Source organism: Fringilla coelebs, assembly GCF_963513975.1.
Source record: "Fringilla coelebs genome assembly, chromosome: 13".
In the NCBI taxonomy this organism is placed as follows: Eukaryota; Metazoa; Chordata; class Aves; order Passeriformes; family Fringillidae; genus Fringilla; species Fringilla coelebs.
Window position 1 is genome coordinate 14,770,470 of NC_140039.1, and position 16,695 is coordinate 14,787,164.

The window sequence follows — 16,695 nt, forward strand, 5'->3', positions numbered from 1 at the left end:
GGGCTTTTGCAGATTTGTTTTAAGAAGTTCAGACCTGAGGCGACTACTGTGAATATCCAGCCCGAACACCTCTGGTTTTTGATGGGAGCTCTGCCATTCTAAAATCTTCCTTAGCAGCTCAGAGAGATCTGAAGTCATCTGTGCTCCTCAGGAGACAGCACTCTGATTATGCATTTTATATCTTACTTTCATGTTTGCACCAAGAATGGAAAATGCAAAATTCCTCCAATTCCAAGATATGGGTCCAGTTTCAGGTTTGTCCTTTTCCAGGAGAGAAAACCCTAAACTAATTTAAAAATAGGTTTTAAATACAAATCAGTGCAATTAACAGCTTTTGCAAAGGATTTTGAATTAGTGAGAAAAATATTAATTCAAACTGCTCTTTGAAAAAAAAAAATCCACTGCTTTTACTTTTCTTTTGTGATATAGTGTGTAATAACTTTTCTCATGTAATGAGGCCTGTTGAAACCCACTTTAGATTGAAACACCTTAAGATTGCCTCTTGTAATACCAGGGAGACATCACTTGAAGAGGCAAGTCTCAGTATTGGTGTAGAACCTACCTCTCTATCTGCTGAAATAGAACAGCAAAGTTGCAATCAATTGCTGAAAGGGGAATATTTTGCAGGTTTTTCTGAACAGCCCAATAAGTAACTGAGCCCAGATGTCATGGCAGAATCCAAAAGGTCAAGGCAGATGGGGATTTGATTTTGATTTTCATAGGAACAAAAAAAATCTAGAAAAATTAGCTCTTAAAATTGTATCTTTGTTTTTCATGAGAGTTGAAACCATGTTCTGGGAAATGATTTAATGTACAAGTCGGATGAGACCTTTCTCCAAGGCCTGTAAATTTTTGCTTTGCTTTAGGCAAATCCTTACACAAGTACCCTTCTCTAATTTTTGCACATCCCAACGGGTAGTGTCCTCAAGGACAGAGAATATCTAATCAGGTCCTTAAATCCTTACACTTGAAAAATCCCTAGTGAGATGAGCAGTTTTGGCCAATGAAGACTGCACTTTTAACTTCCAACTGTGATTTTTGGCAGTCATGACCTGGTATGTGGAGAGAAAATCAAAGGAAAGGCTACAAATGTGTCCTGATGAGGGGCCCTTTGGGTGCAGCATAATCCACTGCCTTGGCATCTTGTGATGAGGGGGATAAACCTGGATGGACACAAAACCACTTGCAGACAGTGCTAATTACCTGAGGCGCTGCTCTAGTGACCCCTGAGCTGAGGAAGGGGGAGAGAAAATCACTGCCATTCCACAAATGACTCCTGAATTTTCCTGCTCTGTTCCCCCTCGCGCCAACCATCTCCTCTCCTCTGGAAACACCACGAATATGGAAGGTTTGCAGGTAAGCAATGAGGGGCACGGCAAATGACAGAGCCAGGGCTGAGCACACTACCCGCAGATAAACCTGGCCAAACCCCTTCCTTTCTGAAACTGAATCCCTGGAATGGATGTAATTAACAAAGAAACAGACAAAAACTACAACTGAATGAAATTTGAGCATCAGCAGACCACAGCACAGCCAGGAAATACCAAGTACAAGCAACCATCACTTCATCCTGAATTCACACCATTTTCTGCTTCTGTTTCCTGTGCAAAATTATCACTCATTCAGAAAGTGCTGCCGGGGGGGAGTGTGCGGGGTGGATGCAGAGTGGCTTGGGACAGACTTCATCTGACTTTGCAGAAACACCAAACAATTATCTCATTTTGAGGTGGCTCTCTGGAAATATGTAGTATAATGCACAATACTGGGGGGAAAATAGCAGTTTTGTGGGATGCTTCCAGCAATACCCAGAATGATGAGTATTACTGGGGGAGGAAAAATCTATGTGATTCTAGGGGTAGTGGGGGTGGAGGTGTCTCTTGCATTACCCAAAAAGATACGTACCACTGGAGGAGAACAAAATCTGTATGATTTCCATGAGGATTTCTGGAAATACCCGGCACAGCACTGAGCTGTGGGATTCTGTGGGGGACAGATTCGATGGGGATGGGAAACTGCGTGGTTTTGGGGCGGGGAGGGGGGCCGGACCCCTCTGACAGCACCCTGAGTGATGCACGCAAGTAGCGGGGGGCCCACGAAGGACAGGGCCCCCTCGCAGCACGCACCGGGGGGCGGCAGAACGAGGCAAGGAACTCCGAGCAGACAGCGCCGGGGCGAAAGCGCGGAGCCCGCAACTGCAAACGGCGAATTTCCGCGGCTCGGTGTGACACACCGTCCCCAACCCCGCCGCTGCCGGCGGCGTCCTCCACAGATACACGCACACAGGCGGCGGGGCGGGAGCGGGAGCGTGCACGGGAACGGGAGCGTGTACACGAGCGCGCCCCCGCCCCGCCGCCGCGGCCGCTTTAAGGGCGGCGGGGGCGCGCCGCCGGGGCGCCCGGCGCGCCGCCGCCTCTCCTCTCCTCTTCTCTCTCCTCGCCTCGCCTCGCCGCCGCGCCGCGCTCTCTCTCCCTCTCTCTCTCTCTCCCTCGCCCCGCTTTAAAGTCTCCGCCAGGATCCGGGCTCGCCCGCCACTTCCTGTACGGCAGGATGGAGCGCGCCGGGGCCCCGGCTGACCGCCGCCCGCCCGCCCGTGCGCGGAGGCGGCTGTGAGCGCCCCGTCCGCGGCATGCGCGCCCCGCCGCTGCTGCCCGCCTGAGCCGCGCCGCCCCGCGCCCGCCGAGCCGCGCGGGGGGGTCCCCGCGCCCCGCCGGCGCTCGACTCTGTCCTCCCCCTGCCCCGCGCTTGGGGAATTTTTTTTTTTTCCCGTAGAGGAGGCGAGCAGGAGCCCCCCCCGCTTTCTCCCGCAGGAACAGGGGTGCGGGGAGAAACTTATTTTCAACAAGTTTTTTGGGTTTTTTTGCCCCCTTTCCCCCCCTTTTTTTTTCTACCCCTGTGTGTTAATTATTTTAGCCCCTTTCCCCTTTCGATGTGCGGCTTTGGACATGCGGAGGCTACTGCAACCGTGTTGGTGGATCTTTTTCTTGAAAATCACCAGCTCCGTGCTCCATGATGTGGTGTGCTTTCCCGGTGAGTGAGCGCGGCGGCTGGGGGGGGTCCCGCTGCCTCGTCCACACGTGTCCGCGACCCTCGTGGGGAGGCGGCGGGGCACCCCGCGGGCGCGGAGGATGCGCGGGAGATCGCGGGGGCCCCTTTGCCGGGGCGGCCCCAACGTTGGGTCTCCTCCCGCTCCGCAGCACTCTCCCGGGTGCGGGCAGCTCTGCCCGCGAGTGGGGCCGTGAGCGGAGCACGGGCTCGGCTCCGCGCTCCCGGCGCGGTGTCCCCGGTCTCCGGTGCATTGCAGCGCCCGGCGGCGTGGGGCGGGCGCGGGGGTTCCTTGCGCGCTGCCGTTCTTTCGGGGAGCTGCCCGGAGCTCCCTTTGTGCTGCGGGACCGCCGCTGGCCGCCCCGAAAGGCAGCGTGACTCCGCGCTCCGACCCCGCGTCGCAGCCCCCCGGTTCCGCCGCCAGAAACTTCGCGCTGCGCGGGTCCGTGCCCTCCCCACCCCACTCGTGTCCGCGCCGGGGGTCTCGCCGTGCCGCCTGCTGACCTTGGCAGGGCGGGGGGGAGTCCCGCGGGGCTGCGCGCCCGCTCCGCACCGGGGCTAGAGCTGTGCGGCCACCATCGCGCACCCGCGGGAGAGGGGTTCCGCGGGCGGGGGGCACTCGGCGACCACCGTACAGTTCTCCCCCCACTTCGAACCCCACGGCCGGTGCCTGTGTATCGCTTCTCGCCCCGTGTCGAACCGCGGGGCTCGCGTCTTTCGGGGCCGGGTGGGCGCTCTCCCGCCCCGCGCCCCGCGCTGGGACGCGCGGCCGCGCCGCTCCCCCGGCCCGGGGGAACTCGCGGGGCTCGGGCTCCCTCCCGCCGCCTCCGCAGTGCCCGGGCCGCCCGCCAGGGGCGCTGTGGCGCCGCCGGCGGCCCCGCGGGGCGCGCGCCCCTCCGCCGGCGCGCAGCGCGGGCCCCGCCCGGCGCGCTCCCGGCCCGCGCGCGCTCCCGCCGGGATCCGAGCGCCCCGGGAAGGGCCGGGAGCCCCCAGCGACCGCGGGGCTCGTTTTGCCCTGGGCTGCTCCCTCCCGGCGGGGATGCGGCGGGGGGTCCGCGCCGTGAGAGGCTCCGGGGGAACTGCCCCCACCGCGGCTTCTCCCGTCCTTGCCGTGGGCTCCTGAGGCTGCCCTGCCTGTTGGCCCCGGCCAGATGTGCAAGAGTCTAATGAAATAATTAAATTCTGGAGGTTCCATAGGAACTTTCACTTAAGCGTTCTTTTGTTTTTTTCATTAAAAAAAAATAAATTTTCTTCCTTTCTTCTTTTTTCCCTAACACCAAATGCAGAGCTAAGCAGATAGACCCATCCCATTCCTTCCAGCAGCTTCTCACATGGTAAAATGATCTGAAGCCAAAAGAAACTAAGTTGGGGAGAGGGTTAATACCTCTGCAGCTTTTGACGAAACATTTATCTTCTTTGTATTGATTTCTGTTCAATTTCAGCCCTTGGAGTGATGCCTCTCTCTGGTTCTGATATATATTGTATAGTAATTACATCTAGAAGGCAGGCTCCAGGAATGCTGCAGGAAAACAAGCCCTGATGTTGGTTTAATATGACAGTATTGTATGACTTGCTGATTTAGATCAGCGGTGTTTGAACCAGATAATATTTGCATTATGGTTGGAATATGAAGATGGATGCAAGCAGAGGGTAGTAGGACGCTTGCAGAGTGTTGGTAAACTCTCTAATGCCAGAAGCCATAAAACAGCTGTGTAATACTCGGGAATGTTTCAGGGCTCTTCGTTGCTAAAGGTTTGCCTGGAAAGCAAACTATTTTCCAGAAAGGCTTTTATGCCTTTAGTTTTTGTACAGAGCTACCATGTTAGACCTCGGCGCTTGCTCGCCGCCGTGAGCTTTCCTCTGAAGAGCAGCGGTACCCGGTGTGCAGCGAGGGCTGCGAGTGAAACATCCTGAGCCACCGGGAGCCTCCGGCTCTGATCCCGCACATCAGAGATGCCCGAGGCAGGGAAGCTGCAGGGAGGATCTCTGTGGGCTATAACAGGACATTGGTGCTGACAACATCCAATGGCAAATCATCGGAATTTGTGTTGGCAGGGAATCCCGGCCAGATATTAACCATTTAGTACCTACCACAAATGCTTCTGTACCTTTTTGTAACATTTTCTAGAGAGGATTAAAGAAGTAAGGTATATGTCAGCTTGGTTTTAATTTGCAAGCATCCTTCTTCCTTCTGTTTCATATCTAGCTCCCTTTAAATGGAAGAGAGGTCACTACTTGTTTTCTCCCCTGCAAATCACTTTACTTTGTGAGGAAACATAAAGGCTGTTCTTTTCTTTGTTCAGTTACAATAAATGAACCATGTAGAAAATAAGTCTTTGCAGTATTTCTTTGTTAGTAGTGTTGTAATAGGGTTTCACTGTTTAAGTAGCTATTTTTGTTGTTGTTCCTTTGGTTGCAGTAAGAGAAAGGAGTCACTCTGGCAAAAAAAAAAAAAGATGTGGGTAAGGTTTTCCTCTTTCTGAACTGTTTAGTGCATTTCTCTGTGGGCTTGTCACTGGTAATTGCATTGGTTAATAAATCAAAGCAGGACAAGGTAAGAGAGGTTGTTTCCATGGGGTCTGTTTGCTTACTAATCTAAATTCACAGTACCAAACATCAGTAATTCATAAATATTAGTGTTAGGGCGATATCCTTACTATCTGATTTCTTGGTACTTTGCCAAGAGAGAGTAAATATTTTTTTGTGAAGTAAAAGGTACACGTGTGTGCAGTTCTTAGCTCTTTGACATTCTTGTCATCTAAGGAATGACAATTGCTGCCATTATCTTAGGCTAGATGCATAAATAACAGTAATTTTCTTGAGTCTAGATTAGCTCTTTGGTAATGAATCAAATTGTTGCTAACCTGGTAACTGCCTAAATGGGATTTTGGATTTTGAATCTTCACAGATCTGAGCTGAGAGTTAATTTTGCATGTAACTGTCTTCTGCTTGGAGGAAAAATTACACTGGGAGCTATGCCTTATGAACTAGAGTAAATACTACTTCAGAGATTTCTGATGGTACAGAGAAGACTGGCTTTGTCTAGTGAAGATTTTACAGAGGAAGGTGCATTGTGCTTGTAGAGAAATACGGAATGTACAGGAGAGGGCCCTCCAAGACTTTATTTAGTCCTGTGGCTTTTATGAAGATGACACTTTGTACATTTTAATTATCCCTTATTTTCAGTGCTGTTTCAAAATATGTTACAGGAAGTTGCTAATGGAGTCCTTGCAGATAAAGACAGTCAAGTGAACCTTCCCAGGCTGCAAGAGCTGAGCTTGTGATTTGCTTCTTGGGGGGGAACTCCAGGGAGAGCTTTGCTGTCCCTTAGCAGGCTCGTGGTTAACGGGGCCTGGACCCAGCTTGCAGAAGTCTTCAAGTAGTCTCAGGAGCTGTCTGTGCTAGCAGCCAGAGGAAGAGCTTCCTAAAGCTGGGAGGGAGGAAGAGGCATCACAGAAAGAAAGGATTTTAGTACATTCAAAAAGAAGAAAGGAACACAATTTGAGGGTAACTGGAATTCCCTCACTGATATTGCAATATCAACAAAGCCTGTATCCAGGCTGGGGCTGTTGCTCTGCTTGGAAGAACAAGGAGGATTTTTTGCCTGTGTGCATGAGTTAGGATTTCTTTTGTTGCTCTCTTATCCCCTATACCCTCTCCTTTTTGTCTAGGAAAGGAGGAAAGGGTTTCTGATCCCGTTCAGAAAAGGGGTGTCTTAGAGCAGTGATGGACTTCTGTGAGTCAAGCAGAGATGTTGTGTCCTTCACCCATCCCATCTGCATCCACACTGGCAATCTTTGTGGAACAAACAGATCCTGCTTGGTACCATAAAATCTCTGGAAATCACCTATTGATTCAGTAGGGTGATGGTTTCACTCCCAGTTTCTGGGTCTTTGCAGGGACAAGTGTTGGCTGTACTGTTATTAAGTTCTGTAAGTTTAATAGTTGGAATTTGTTTCCAATTACAGAAAAGACAGCTAACAGCTCTATCCATCTTATAATCAGTGCTCAAGGACTAACATACTTACAGTTTTCTGAAATATATGTTATTAAAGTTGACTCTAATTTAAATGTTCAAGTTTCATGGTTAAATTAAGGAATGACTTCAAACTATTAATCTCAACTGTCCTTGGAAAAAAGTGCTAATCATTTGGTTGCTGCTTTTTAGCAGCCAAATGAACATGTGGCATGATGTGCTCTGAAGCCTAAGGGTCTAGTAATAACACTGTACTTTAGCTAATATGTAACTTTAATCAGAGAAATTATGAAAAAATGAGCCTAATTTCTATTTGCCCAAGTTATTGTGCTTCCATTTTTATAGAGTTGCTCCTGTGTGTTGATGAAATTGTAGTTATTTATGTTTATGTGCCATGCTACTTCAAGTTTAATTCTAAACAACAATTCTTAAGTATTTTAGGAAGTGAAGCTTGTCAGACAAATGTTTTTAAAAATATGGAGTCATCTGAGGATTTAACTATGCACCATATGGGTTAATTTATGGTTTATATATTCCGTCTGGGGACTGCTTGCTGCTTTAGGTGTCTAAATATCTTTAGCAAGTTTTCCCTTCTTCATGAGGTAAACTCATATCAGTGTTTCCTCCAAGTGAAAATTGTGGATCTGCATTTTCTTGCACAGGTTGATGGGAACATTACTTCCCAGATTGCCAGGTACAGCCCAGTTCCACCAGGGAGCATCAGTCTTGGGAACACAGGCATGGGTTGGAAGCAAAGCAGAGAGGGAAGATGTGCATTAATGCTTCCTTTCATCCTGAGCAGAAGAGCCTGGGGTGTGGCCAACTGGAGCTCCCCAGCTAGAGAACAACTTTTGATAAAAGCAGCTAGTTTCCACATTTGTGTGTCCATAAACCTTTAGAGAAAATAAAACAGCACAGGAAAATTATCCTTGAGTGCTGTTAATTTTTCCATTACTCAGTATCTTGCCCTCCTGATCTTGTTACCTGTTTTGCAGGGTACAGATTACTTGCCCCAGGGCAAGTCAAATTGGATTCTTCCTTTCAGTGGTTTCTTCCTTCCTCCAGTGCTCCAAGATGATCTCAGCCCATTTCAGTGAGGACAAGTGTGCTGCTGAATGAATCTGGGCTGCACTGGTTGTGTCTCCAAGTGCTTGCATTTCAATGTGCACTCATCTTCTTGAGGCACAGCTGCCAGGACACAGCAGATTCCAGCTTTGTGCCTTGAGCTGTCACATATTTGTGGCCTAAGCAGAATCTCTTCCCACCCTGAAAGTGAACAGATGAATTAGGGAGCAGATTGCAAGCACAGCAATGATGCTGCTGAGATACTCCGTGGATATTGCTGTTCTTGTCTCATTTTTCCTTTCCCCTGATATTACTACTGGGAAGATGAAGGAAACAGTGGTGGGAACAAACTCCCTGCTTTGGAGGAGGAGGAGTGAAGGCACAGGGCAGTAAGGGAGCTCAGGAGTTCATGCAGTCACTGAATGGCTCACTTTATAGCAATTTGAATTAGTATTCAAGTGAACTCTGGTTCAAGTAAATCAGTTACTGTATGGCCTTTTGTTTTTTTCATGTGGTTTTATTATGCATCTCCAAGTTTGCTTGGGAGTTGAAGTACTAGTGCTCTTAATTATCAAGTCATTTGAATAATGATGAACAATTTTCTAGAACTTAAAACATGTCTGCATCATGCACCTGCCAGCAGTACTGGCACATAAAATCTCAATTGAAGTGGGTGCTGCAGTTTTTCTATGCATAAATGCTGCAGTGATGCCTGAGAGATGTTTATCCTGTCCAGTGCCTGCTTTGAGGGACTTGGCATTCATAGTGTGGGGGCCTTTCTAAAGAAAATCTAGGTGTTTTGAGACTTGGATTGCTTAGCTTAGGAAAGCTCCTTTGAAAAATCCTTTTCTCTGCTTGCAGCAAAGTAATGAATGAAACCTTGAGCCCTGAAGAGCTGCAGTGGTATTTAGGAGCAAAATGCAGGATGTTATTTGGTCTTGTGGCAGCTGCTTTGTTCTTTTTTTGAAATAAAATGTGCCTGTCTCTCTGACAGAGTGCTGTTAAAAGTTCTGTTGGGAGTCAATTTATTCTGCTGACAGGAAGGAAAGCTATCTGATAACTTCTCATAGACAAAGTGAAGAGCTGTTCTGTTTTCCCACACCTCACTCTTTCCATCTTCTGTCCTTGCAGGAGGCTTGCAAGAGACATAGGAAATGCTGCAATACTTGCTTTAACCAAAGCAGTCCTTGCCCTTTCCTTGCTCCTATAAAAGTATCTACTTGGATTATTGTTTAGCAGTCTGAAGTCTGAGACCTGGAGTTCCTTGGAGAGGTGTCAGGCTGGGTGATGACCAGTGCTGGTTGTCCCAGAGTGGAAGAAGGCTTCAGTGTAAGAAGAGGTGAACACTGAATAAGCAGGATATGATGGTCATGTTGTGCCAATGCACGACATTAAAAGTAATATTTCCACTGCAGAGGTAAATAAAAACAGTTCTGTCCTGGCCCCCTCAACTGAAAGCAAATTACTTTGTTTTGGTCTGTCCATTTCTTTGGAGCAAGAATGTCCCTGAGGTAACTCCCATCGCTGAGAACCACTCGCTGCCTTTGTGCCAGTTTGGTGTGCTTAGAAATGCTTCCCTGTATAATCTATTTTCCCTTTCCCCACCTCCCCTCTTCCCCTCTAGATTTTGCAAGAATTTGGTTTGTATCTTAGAAGGTGGTGAAGTTTGTGATGCCTGCCTCAAAATAAATAGGTTTTGGCTAAGAGCTTTTTAGGGCAAGTTTAGTGATTTTTTTTTCCTTAGACATATGTTTCTATCAAACCTCTGTTAGTGGCCTCAGTGTGAGGCTTGTGCCCAGCCATCCCTCCCCATTCCCAACCCCCTGGAAACAATAAAGATACCTAGTAACTTTCAAATAATTAGGTGCAGATCTACATTGCTATCAAAATTGAGTTTAAGGATTAATTTTTTATAGACTTTCATTGACATTTAAATTACTTAGGTGCTTTTAGACTTCTGGAGATTATGGTATAGATTTACTGCAGTCAAAGTAGAAATGAGGGATTATGCAGCATGTCTGTCCCTTAAACATTGCATCCATTCACTGGATAGGCAGAGAGAACCAGTTGAAAGTCTCTTCTTGTTGGCCTCCATTCTACTTGTAGGTAGTTGGCTTATTATTGTTACAGTGCAGTAGCTTGTGTATTTTGTATTTAAATACGTGCTTAAAATGCAACTAAAATTTGCCTGTTGACAGCAGTTGCATCATATTTTAATTGGTGAGAAGTGCTAATGGAGTGTTCAGGTTCTAAAATTAGTTGTTTATTTTTCCTTCTTTGCCCAAGGGTTTTGCATCAGATTATATGGTTTCTGTATAACTGTTTGTGTTCTGAAGTGACACCTTTGTACAGTTTTAGCTATTTAAGTAAGTGTTAAAAGTTTGTGCTCAGTGACAGCAGTTTCAGAAACTGTGACTTTTTAAATTGTTTCTTACTACATTGTTTATGCATTGCAAAGCGCTTCCCTCCTGTTTACTGTGAATTAATTCATTGTTATATTTGCAAGCTGGGGGTGCAAAATGTGCAAGTTCTGTCATTTCTCCTCTTGGTGCAACGGCAGAGCCTCAGCTGCTGCACACCCTCATGGCACGACTGCTGCTGCTGTGGCAGCTTTCACCAGGTGAGAATTTGTGCCATAACCCTCATCATGACATTATTCTGAAATACAACTGTGCTTGGTATTGCCAATATTCTCTTTGGGTGGCCTTGTGCCAGAGGGGTGCTGTTTTAATACTGCCTTTATATGTCTCTGAAAGTTTTTCTTTTACTGTGTGGTGAAATGCAAACCCACCTCCTAGAATGAGTCTGCCTGTGGTGAAGCAGAGATGTCCAATCTGTCCATTAAAATTCTGCCTTTCTGGAAGATGCTTTATCATATGTATCTGTTCTTGGAATTGTTGTCAGTTGTCTCTTTTAAATCCATTATTTGTTTGATGCCCATTTTGAAATTATCCCAGGTTTCTTTCTATAAGTAAAGCAGTTACCAAAATAAATAAGCCACCAAAAAAAGTGGTGCTTGAATTACTGAATATCAAACTATAAATATACAACTACTTTAACAACAGTTTCTTATCTGTTTCACTTTTCTCTACTAGTTGAAAGAGCCCTCTGATATTTTGTTACCATGAGAGTACTTCCACATTAGGATAAAACCATGTTACAATGTCCTGATTAACCCAGTGACCTGAACCTCACAAACCCTTTGTCATGAGATTTTATCCAGTCCTTGAATAATTTTTTGTCAGTATTTTTTTTTAGCTTTTCTCTAGGTTTTTCTTTTTCTTTAGAAAGGTGCACACCAGAACTGAGCACTGGTCTTGTTCATATTATGTATGTGCAATGCTATTGCCCTTTCTGTTTGTCCAGGGATTTTCAGTGCCCTATTTTTCTGGCACAGCAAGGAAGCTCATGTTGATTGTTTGCCTAGTATGACTTCTGGATCATTATTGGAGTCAGTGCTGAACAAAATACTCTGCTGTTCAGTGGATGTGGCCTGGATCACTGATTCTTAGGGTTTCTAACTTTATTTTCATAAGCTCTTCGAATTCATTTTCTTTCCCCTTTTTTTAAAATTTTTTTTAATGTGGCTTGAAAGCTGCTATAATGGGAATTTTAGAAATAGAAAGAAAAGCTTAAGTCCTCTGCAGTCTTAATGTCTCAGATAATTTCTTCTGTTTTTGTTTGTTTCCTTTTTAAGCCCAGCAGCAATCTGTGCATCCTCGAACAGTCCAGGTGATGTGGAGCTATCTAAAGAGGGTAACTCAGCCTTTGACTTCTGTCAGACACGGAAGGTTTCACACAGCTCCAGAACCTCCCTGTGACCTTCTGGCCACACTTATCCCCCTGGAGTGATGACCTAGGTGTGGATAAGAGATGAGCTCCACCGGACAGCTGGAGTGGGCATTGCAGTGTGGGGCAATCCAAGGAGGCAGTGCATTTCCCAGGAATGTGGGGAAGGCTTTGCTGTGTCCATACCCTCACCCTGTTAGGGTTGATGGTGCTGCTGGGTTTGGTAGAAAGTGTTTCTTTTCCTCCTCTGCTGGAAGCGGGTGGGGGGACTGGGTATTGAGCTGTTTGCAGGATTTTAGATCTGCTCTGTCACTGTGACCCTGTGTCCTTTAGGGTGGCTGCAGGCACACGGTTTGGGGTAATTGGGGTGGGGCTGGGGCTGAGCCTCAACTCTCATGGGCACAGCTGTGAGAGCAGGGGAGCAGCACTGACACAAGGAGCCAGGGAGCGCCCAGGGGCACTGACCAACCACCAAAGGGAGCAGAGGGCACACAGGGGCACTGCATCACCCTGGGGGGATGAAAGGTTCTGCTGAAGAACAAGAAGGGCAGATGCCTGCAGCCTTCTGGAGTGGTGTTACTCTGTATGGGCAGATGCCTGAAGCCTTCTGATGAGGTGTGGTGTTAGTCTGTTTGGGGGAATGCTTAAAGCCTTCTGAAATCGTGTGGTGATACGCAGTGTATCTGTATGGTGGCCATCTCAGCTGTGACAGGTGGCCTCCCTTGGATGCTCTCAGCTTTTTACCTCTAAAGTAATCAAGCTGCTATTACAGTTTCCCTTTGCTGTGGAATTTACTTCATGGACTTCCCCAACTTCGATTTGGCGTTTATAGAGAGATGACACAGAGGGAAACTTCATGGAAATCAAAAGGAAAGGAAAAGAAGTTGCTTGAAATCTAGCAAACAAACTTTGACACTAAATGCTGAAATAACTTCAGGTGCTGCATCAGCCTATTCTTGTGGCATTGCAACTGTGGGGGTTTTTTTGGGTTTTTTCCCCATGTAGAGACCTATGCAAGATGAAAGAGACCCTGGAAGAGAAATGTAAAAATCTCATATAAAACGGATAAAATACAGCATGAACTAGAGAAAAAGTTCCATGTTGATAGGAAAAAGTTGATACCATGTATCAAACGATGAAAAAACACTCCCTTCTCCCTGAGCTGATATTGTCTGGGAAGAGCCTGGGGTATGCAAAGGTCTGTGGGAAAGGGCAGAGATATTTATGACTAAAGGAGAGAGGGAGACCTGCCTTCCAAATATAGAAGCCTTCCCAAAACCCAGAGAAGTCCTGATCTGTACCTACCAGGTACTGTTGGCTCCAGTTCTGGTGTGCTGGAAGGATCATCCATCATTCTTGATTGATCCTGATGCTGTGGTGTGCTCCAGGCAGCCCTGGCAGTGCAGGCTGTCTGGAGAGCAGAGAAGAGTGACCAGGCAGTTTGCCAGGAAGGTTTTAATTAGCCTTTAACGTGCTGGGCTGGACGGCCATCCCCAATAGTCCCTTCTGGAGCTGTTGAGTGCTGCACACCCTGTGCCTGTGCTCCCTGAGCCTGCTCTGTGCCTGTGCTGCTCTGGAGGCTGGGGTGCAGTGGGTCAGAGCTGCTGCAGCCTGCAGGATGTGCAGGATGTGCAGGATGTGCAGGATGTGCAGGATGGGCAGTGTGGTGCTGATTCTGGGACCTGCTAGAGCGTGAAGCCTGTGAGTAATGGTAATGGGAACGTATTTCAATTTGTAACCCATTCTCCTGTATCAAGATTGGACTACTTCTATTCTGTTGCACATGTGCATCACTTGGGGAAACATGCTGATAGTACTAAACATTTAATTGCTTCTCTTGATTTTATTTGTAAATTAGAATCTAGAGGATCTGTAAGGGAAAAAAAAACCCCAGAGCTTAATTGGACAGCATTTTAGAGTTGCTAAAGTAAAGAGAACGTGGCTCTCCAGCTTTTGGAGCTGAGACAAATGCAAACTTATTTATTGATCCATACATATGATATCATATTTTAACTACTGTCTAAACTGGAGGTCATCTCTATACTTGATTGCTTAAAAATCTGTCTATCTTATCACATCTTGTACTCATTTATAGTTGTTTCCATTTCTGGCTTTGTTGGAGAGACAGCTAGTGTTTCAACCTAAATTAAAATCAATAAGAAGCAATTTCGTTTGTTTTTTAACTACTAGAGCAGACTTCTTTTTTTTTAAGTGAGTCTCTGTATGTTCAACTAAGTCACTTGGTTCTTTCCATCAAGATAATTGCCAGGCCTCATTAATTCCTAATTTTTGCATATGTAGGAATTGGTTTATTTTCCAATGTACCTAACAAAATGTCAAATATGATTTAAAAATAAGCACTTACTCTAAGTCATCACTGAGAAATAAATGCGGTAAAAAAATACTTGGCAGTTAGAATTGGTTTAAAAATATCTTGGGGGCTGCAGTGAATGCTGAGACCCTGGAGTCCTGCACTGGCAAGGTAGCTCAGTCCTTCCCTGGCACATTTGGGCAGTGATCTGCAGGGATGACTTCCAGTGGAAAAAGCAGAGTCTGGGTCTCTGTGCTTTCAGTCTTTGGCTAGGATATTTCTGCATTATGCCAATTCATGTAAGAAGCTGTTGTGTTGTCAGCTGGCTTTTACCCCACAGCCAGCAGATTGCCAGCAATAACAATTACCCTGAGTCAAATTCAACATGGAATTCACACTGCAGCAGTGCTGGGGCTTCCCAGGTAAGGCAGTGGTGAGCCATCATGTAATACCAGAGAAAATACCTGCAGGCAGTGCTCTGATGGAATGTCCAAAAGAGGAAGTGTTGCTGCTCGTGTGAGTTGATCACAGGGTGATCAGGGTGACAAGGAAATCATCCTTGGTGGTTTGCTGCAAAAGTAAATGCCTGCATTTTTATCAGGTGGTTCTTTGGGTTACTGTGATCTTGTTCAATGCTTCTTGTAATTTAAGAAATGTAGAAGAATTCCTGGAATGCTTAATTCCGAATACAAGAACCTTTTGCTTGGTCTAAATCTCATTTCCCGTTTGACCTTCTTTTGAAGTGCCTAAGTGTTATGAGATACCTGTTACTTTAATTTCTTGGGTTCATTTTTCTCTCACCTTTTCTTTTCCTTCTGCTTGCTTTGATTCAGATATGTTCATGAGTTAAGGAAGGGGGCAAACCAAGGGCAAACCAAAGGCAAATCTGGCTCCCCTGGTAATCAAAGCAAGAGACTGTTCTCTTAAGTTAAAAGCTAAAGTAGTGTTTTGTAGGAAAAAAAACATGATTAGTAACTAGGTGACATGATGAAGAGCACATTTCCTTCACCCTTGGAGGCAGCATAGGAGTTGTGTGCGAATTTCTTGAATTTGGTAACAGAACAGCAAATTAGTTAACTAGTAACTTAAAACCACACAGCAATTCATGTTTATGTGCCAAGAAACCAGCTGTGTTTAAAATCCATCAGCACACCTGGCACCCAGGGATGTAAGGCAAAAGGGACTTGTTCACATGCTGGTGACACCTTCCTTAAGTGCATCCCAAGGCATGGCTCAGTGTAAGGAGTAATACATCACAGCACAAACAGATGCTCTGCCAAAAAGGTAATTAATACTTCATGTCAAGCACTATCTGCATGTACTGTTTCCCCTATTTCATGCTATTAAGCAGTGTGACCTTTTCTCTTTCAGCAATTAGTTTCCAAGGTGAAAACCAGCTTAGGAAGAAAATGAACTTTTTTCCATTGGCTCTGTGGAGTTTTATAATTTCACGGTAGTCTTGATTGCACCTTCACACTGTACAGTTCTGAATTCTGTCTTGATCAATGACTCTTCATTCCTGTGGTTTGAGATTGCATTCCCCCCTTCACTTCTGTGTTTGGGATCAGGCATTTTGGGTGCAGGGACAGATGAGGTCTGTAAGATGCTCACTGTCAATGAGTAACAACTCCAACTTGTCTCATTTGCACCCTATTAGTAACAAGTTCACTTGCTAAAAAGCTGAAGAGCAGGACAGAATTATTGATGTGCCTGACAGCTGTGCTTTCAGTTGAACTGAGGCTATGAGCACTTCATTTCCCTAATGAAGCAGTGCTCTTCCTTTGCAAAACCAGGTGTTTCTAAACTATATACACTGAGACATAGGCCTTACAGTTTGATTTTTATAGTCCCTCTGCTTTTGATTTGCCTTTTTGCTTCTTTTTGTGTACTAAAGGCCATCCTGGAGTTGCTGCTTTCAGCTGGATTCATTGGACATTGTTGATGCATGTGGGTCTTACTGGAAGTGTTCTTTCTGGGTGAAGTGGACATGAAATACATGGCTTTGGTGAACATATTTCCACTGGCTGGCTGGGGCATGCAGTACTGAGTGAAATAAAGGATCAAAGGCAGGGGTAGTGTCCTGTCTGCTCTGGAAAGGTGATGAACTATCCAGTGCTTCCCTTGGCACCTTTCACTGACTTTAGCTGTGATTGATACAAGCAGCATCAGCAGAACCTGGACCTTTCTGCCTGCCCTTGCTGTCTGTAGACATGTGCTCTGGGAGAGGCCTGCTCACTGTTTGTGTTTTATGATGGGGCTCTGCTGTCCTGCCCTGTCCAGGATGGCACTGCAGTGGTGCCAGGGTGGCTGTGGAGGAGCTCATGCTGTGGGTTTGGATATAGAACCCAAGGGAGCTCCAGAGACCTTTCAGCTGGACTTCTAAGGATAATGCAGTGTTACTCTTGAGTATTTGTAGCATCTCATAGAAATACCTTGGACTGAAGGATTGTATATTATTCAGATAATCAATAACTTCAGAGAGCTGCTTTGCTGTTTCTTTGTCCTTTCATTT

The 16,695-nt window shown here is 46.2% G+C and overlaps 1 protein-coding gene across 1 annotated transcript in view; it reads left to right on the forward strand.

Moving 5' to 3' along the window:
- The first annotated feature begins 2,618 nt into the window (after window positions 1-2,618).
- PTPRG (protein tyrosine phosphatase receptor type G) overlaps window positions 2,619-16,695 on the forward strand; it is a 391,447-nt gene continuing 377,370 nt past the window's right edge. Inside the window, exon 1 of the mRNA XM_084214136.1 lies at window positions 2,619-3,027. Within this exon, the coding sequence (XP_084070262.1) occupies window positions 2,943-3,027 (85 nt within the window). The 5' untranslated portion in view covers window positions 2,619-2,942. The remainder of the gene's footprint in view (window positions 3,028-16,695) is intronic.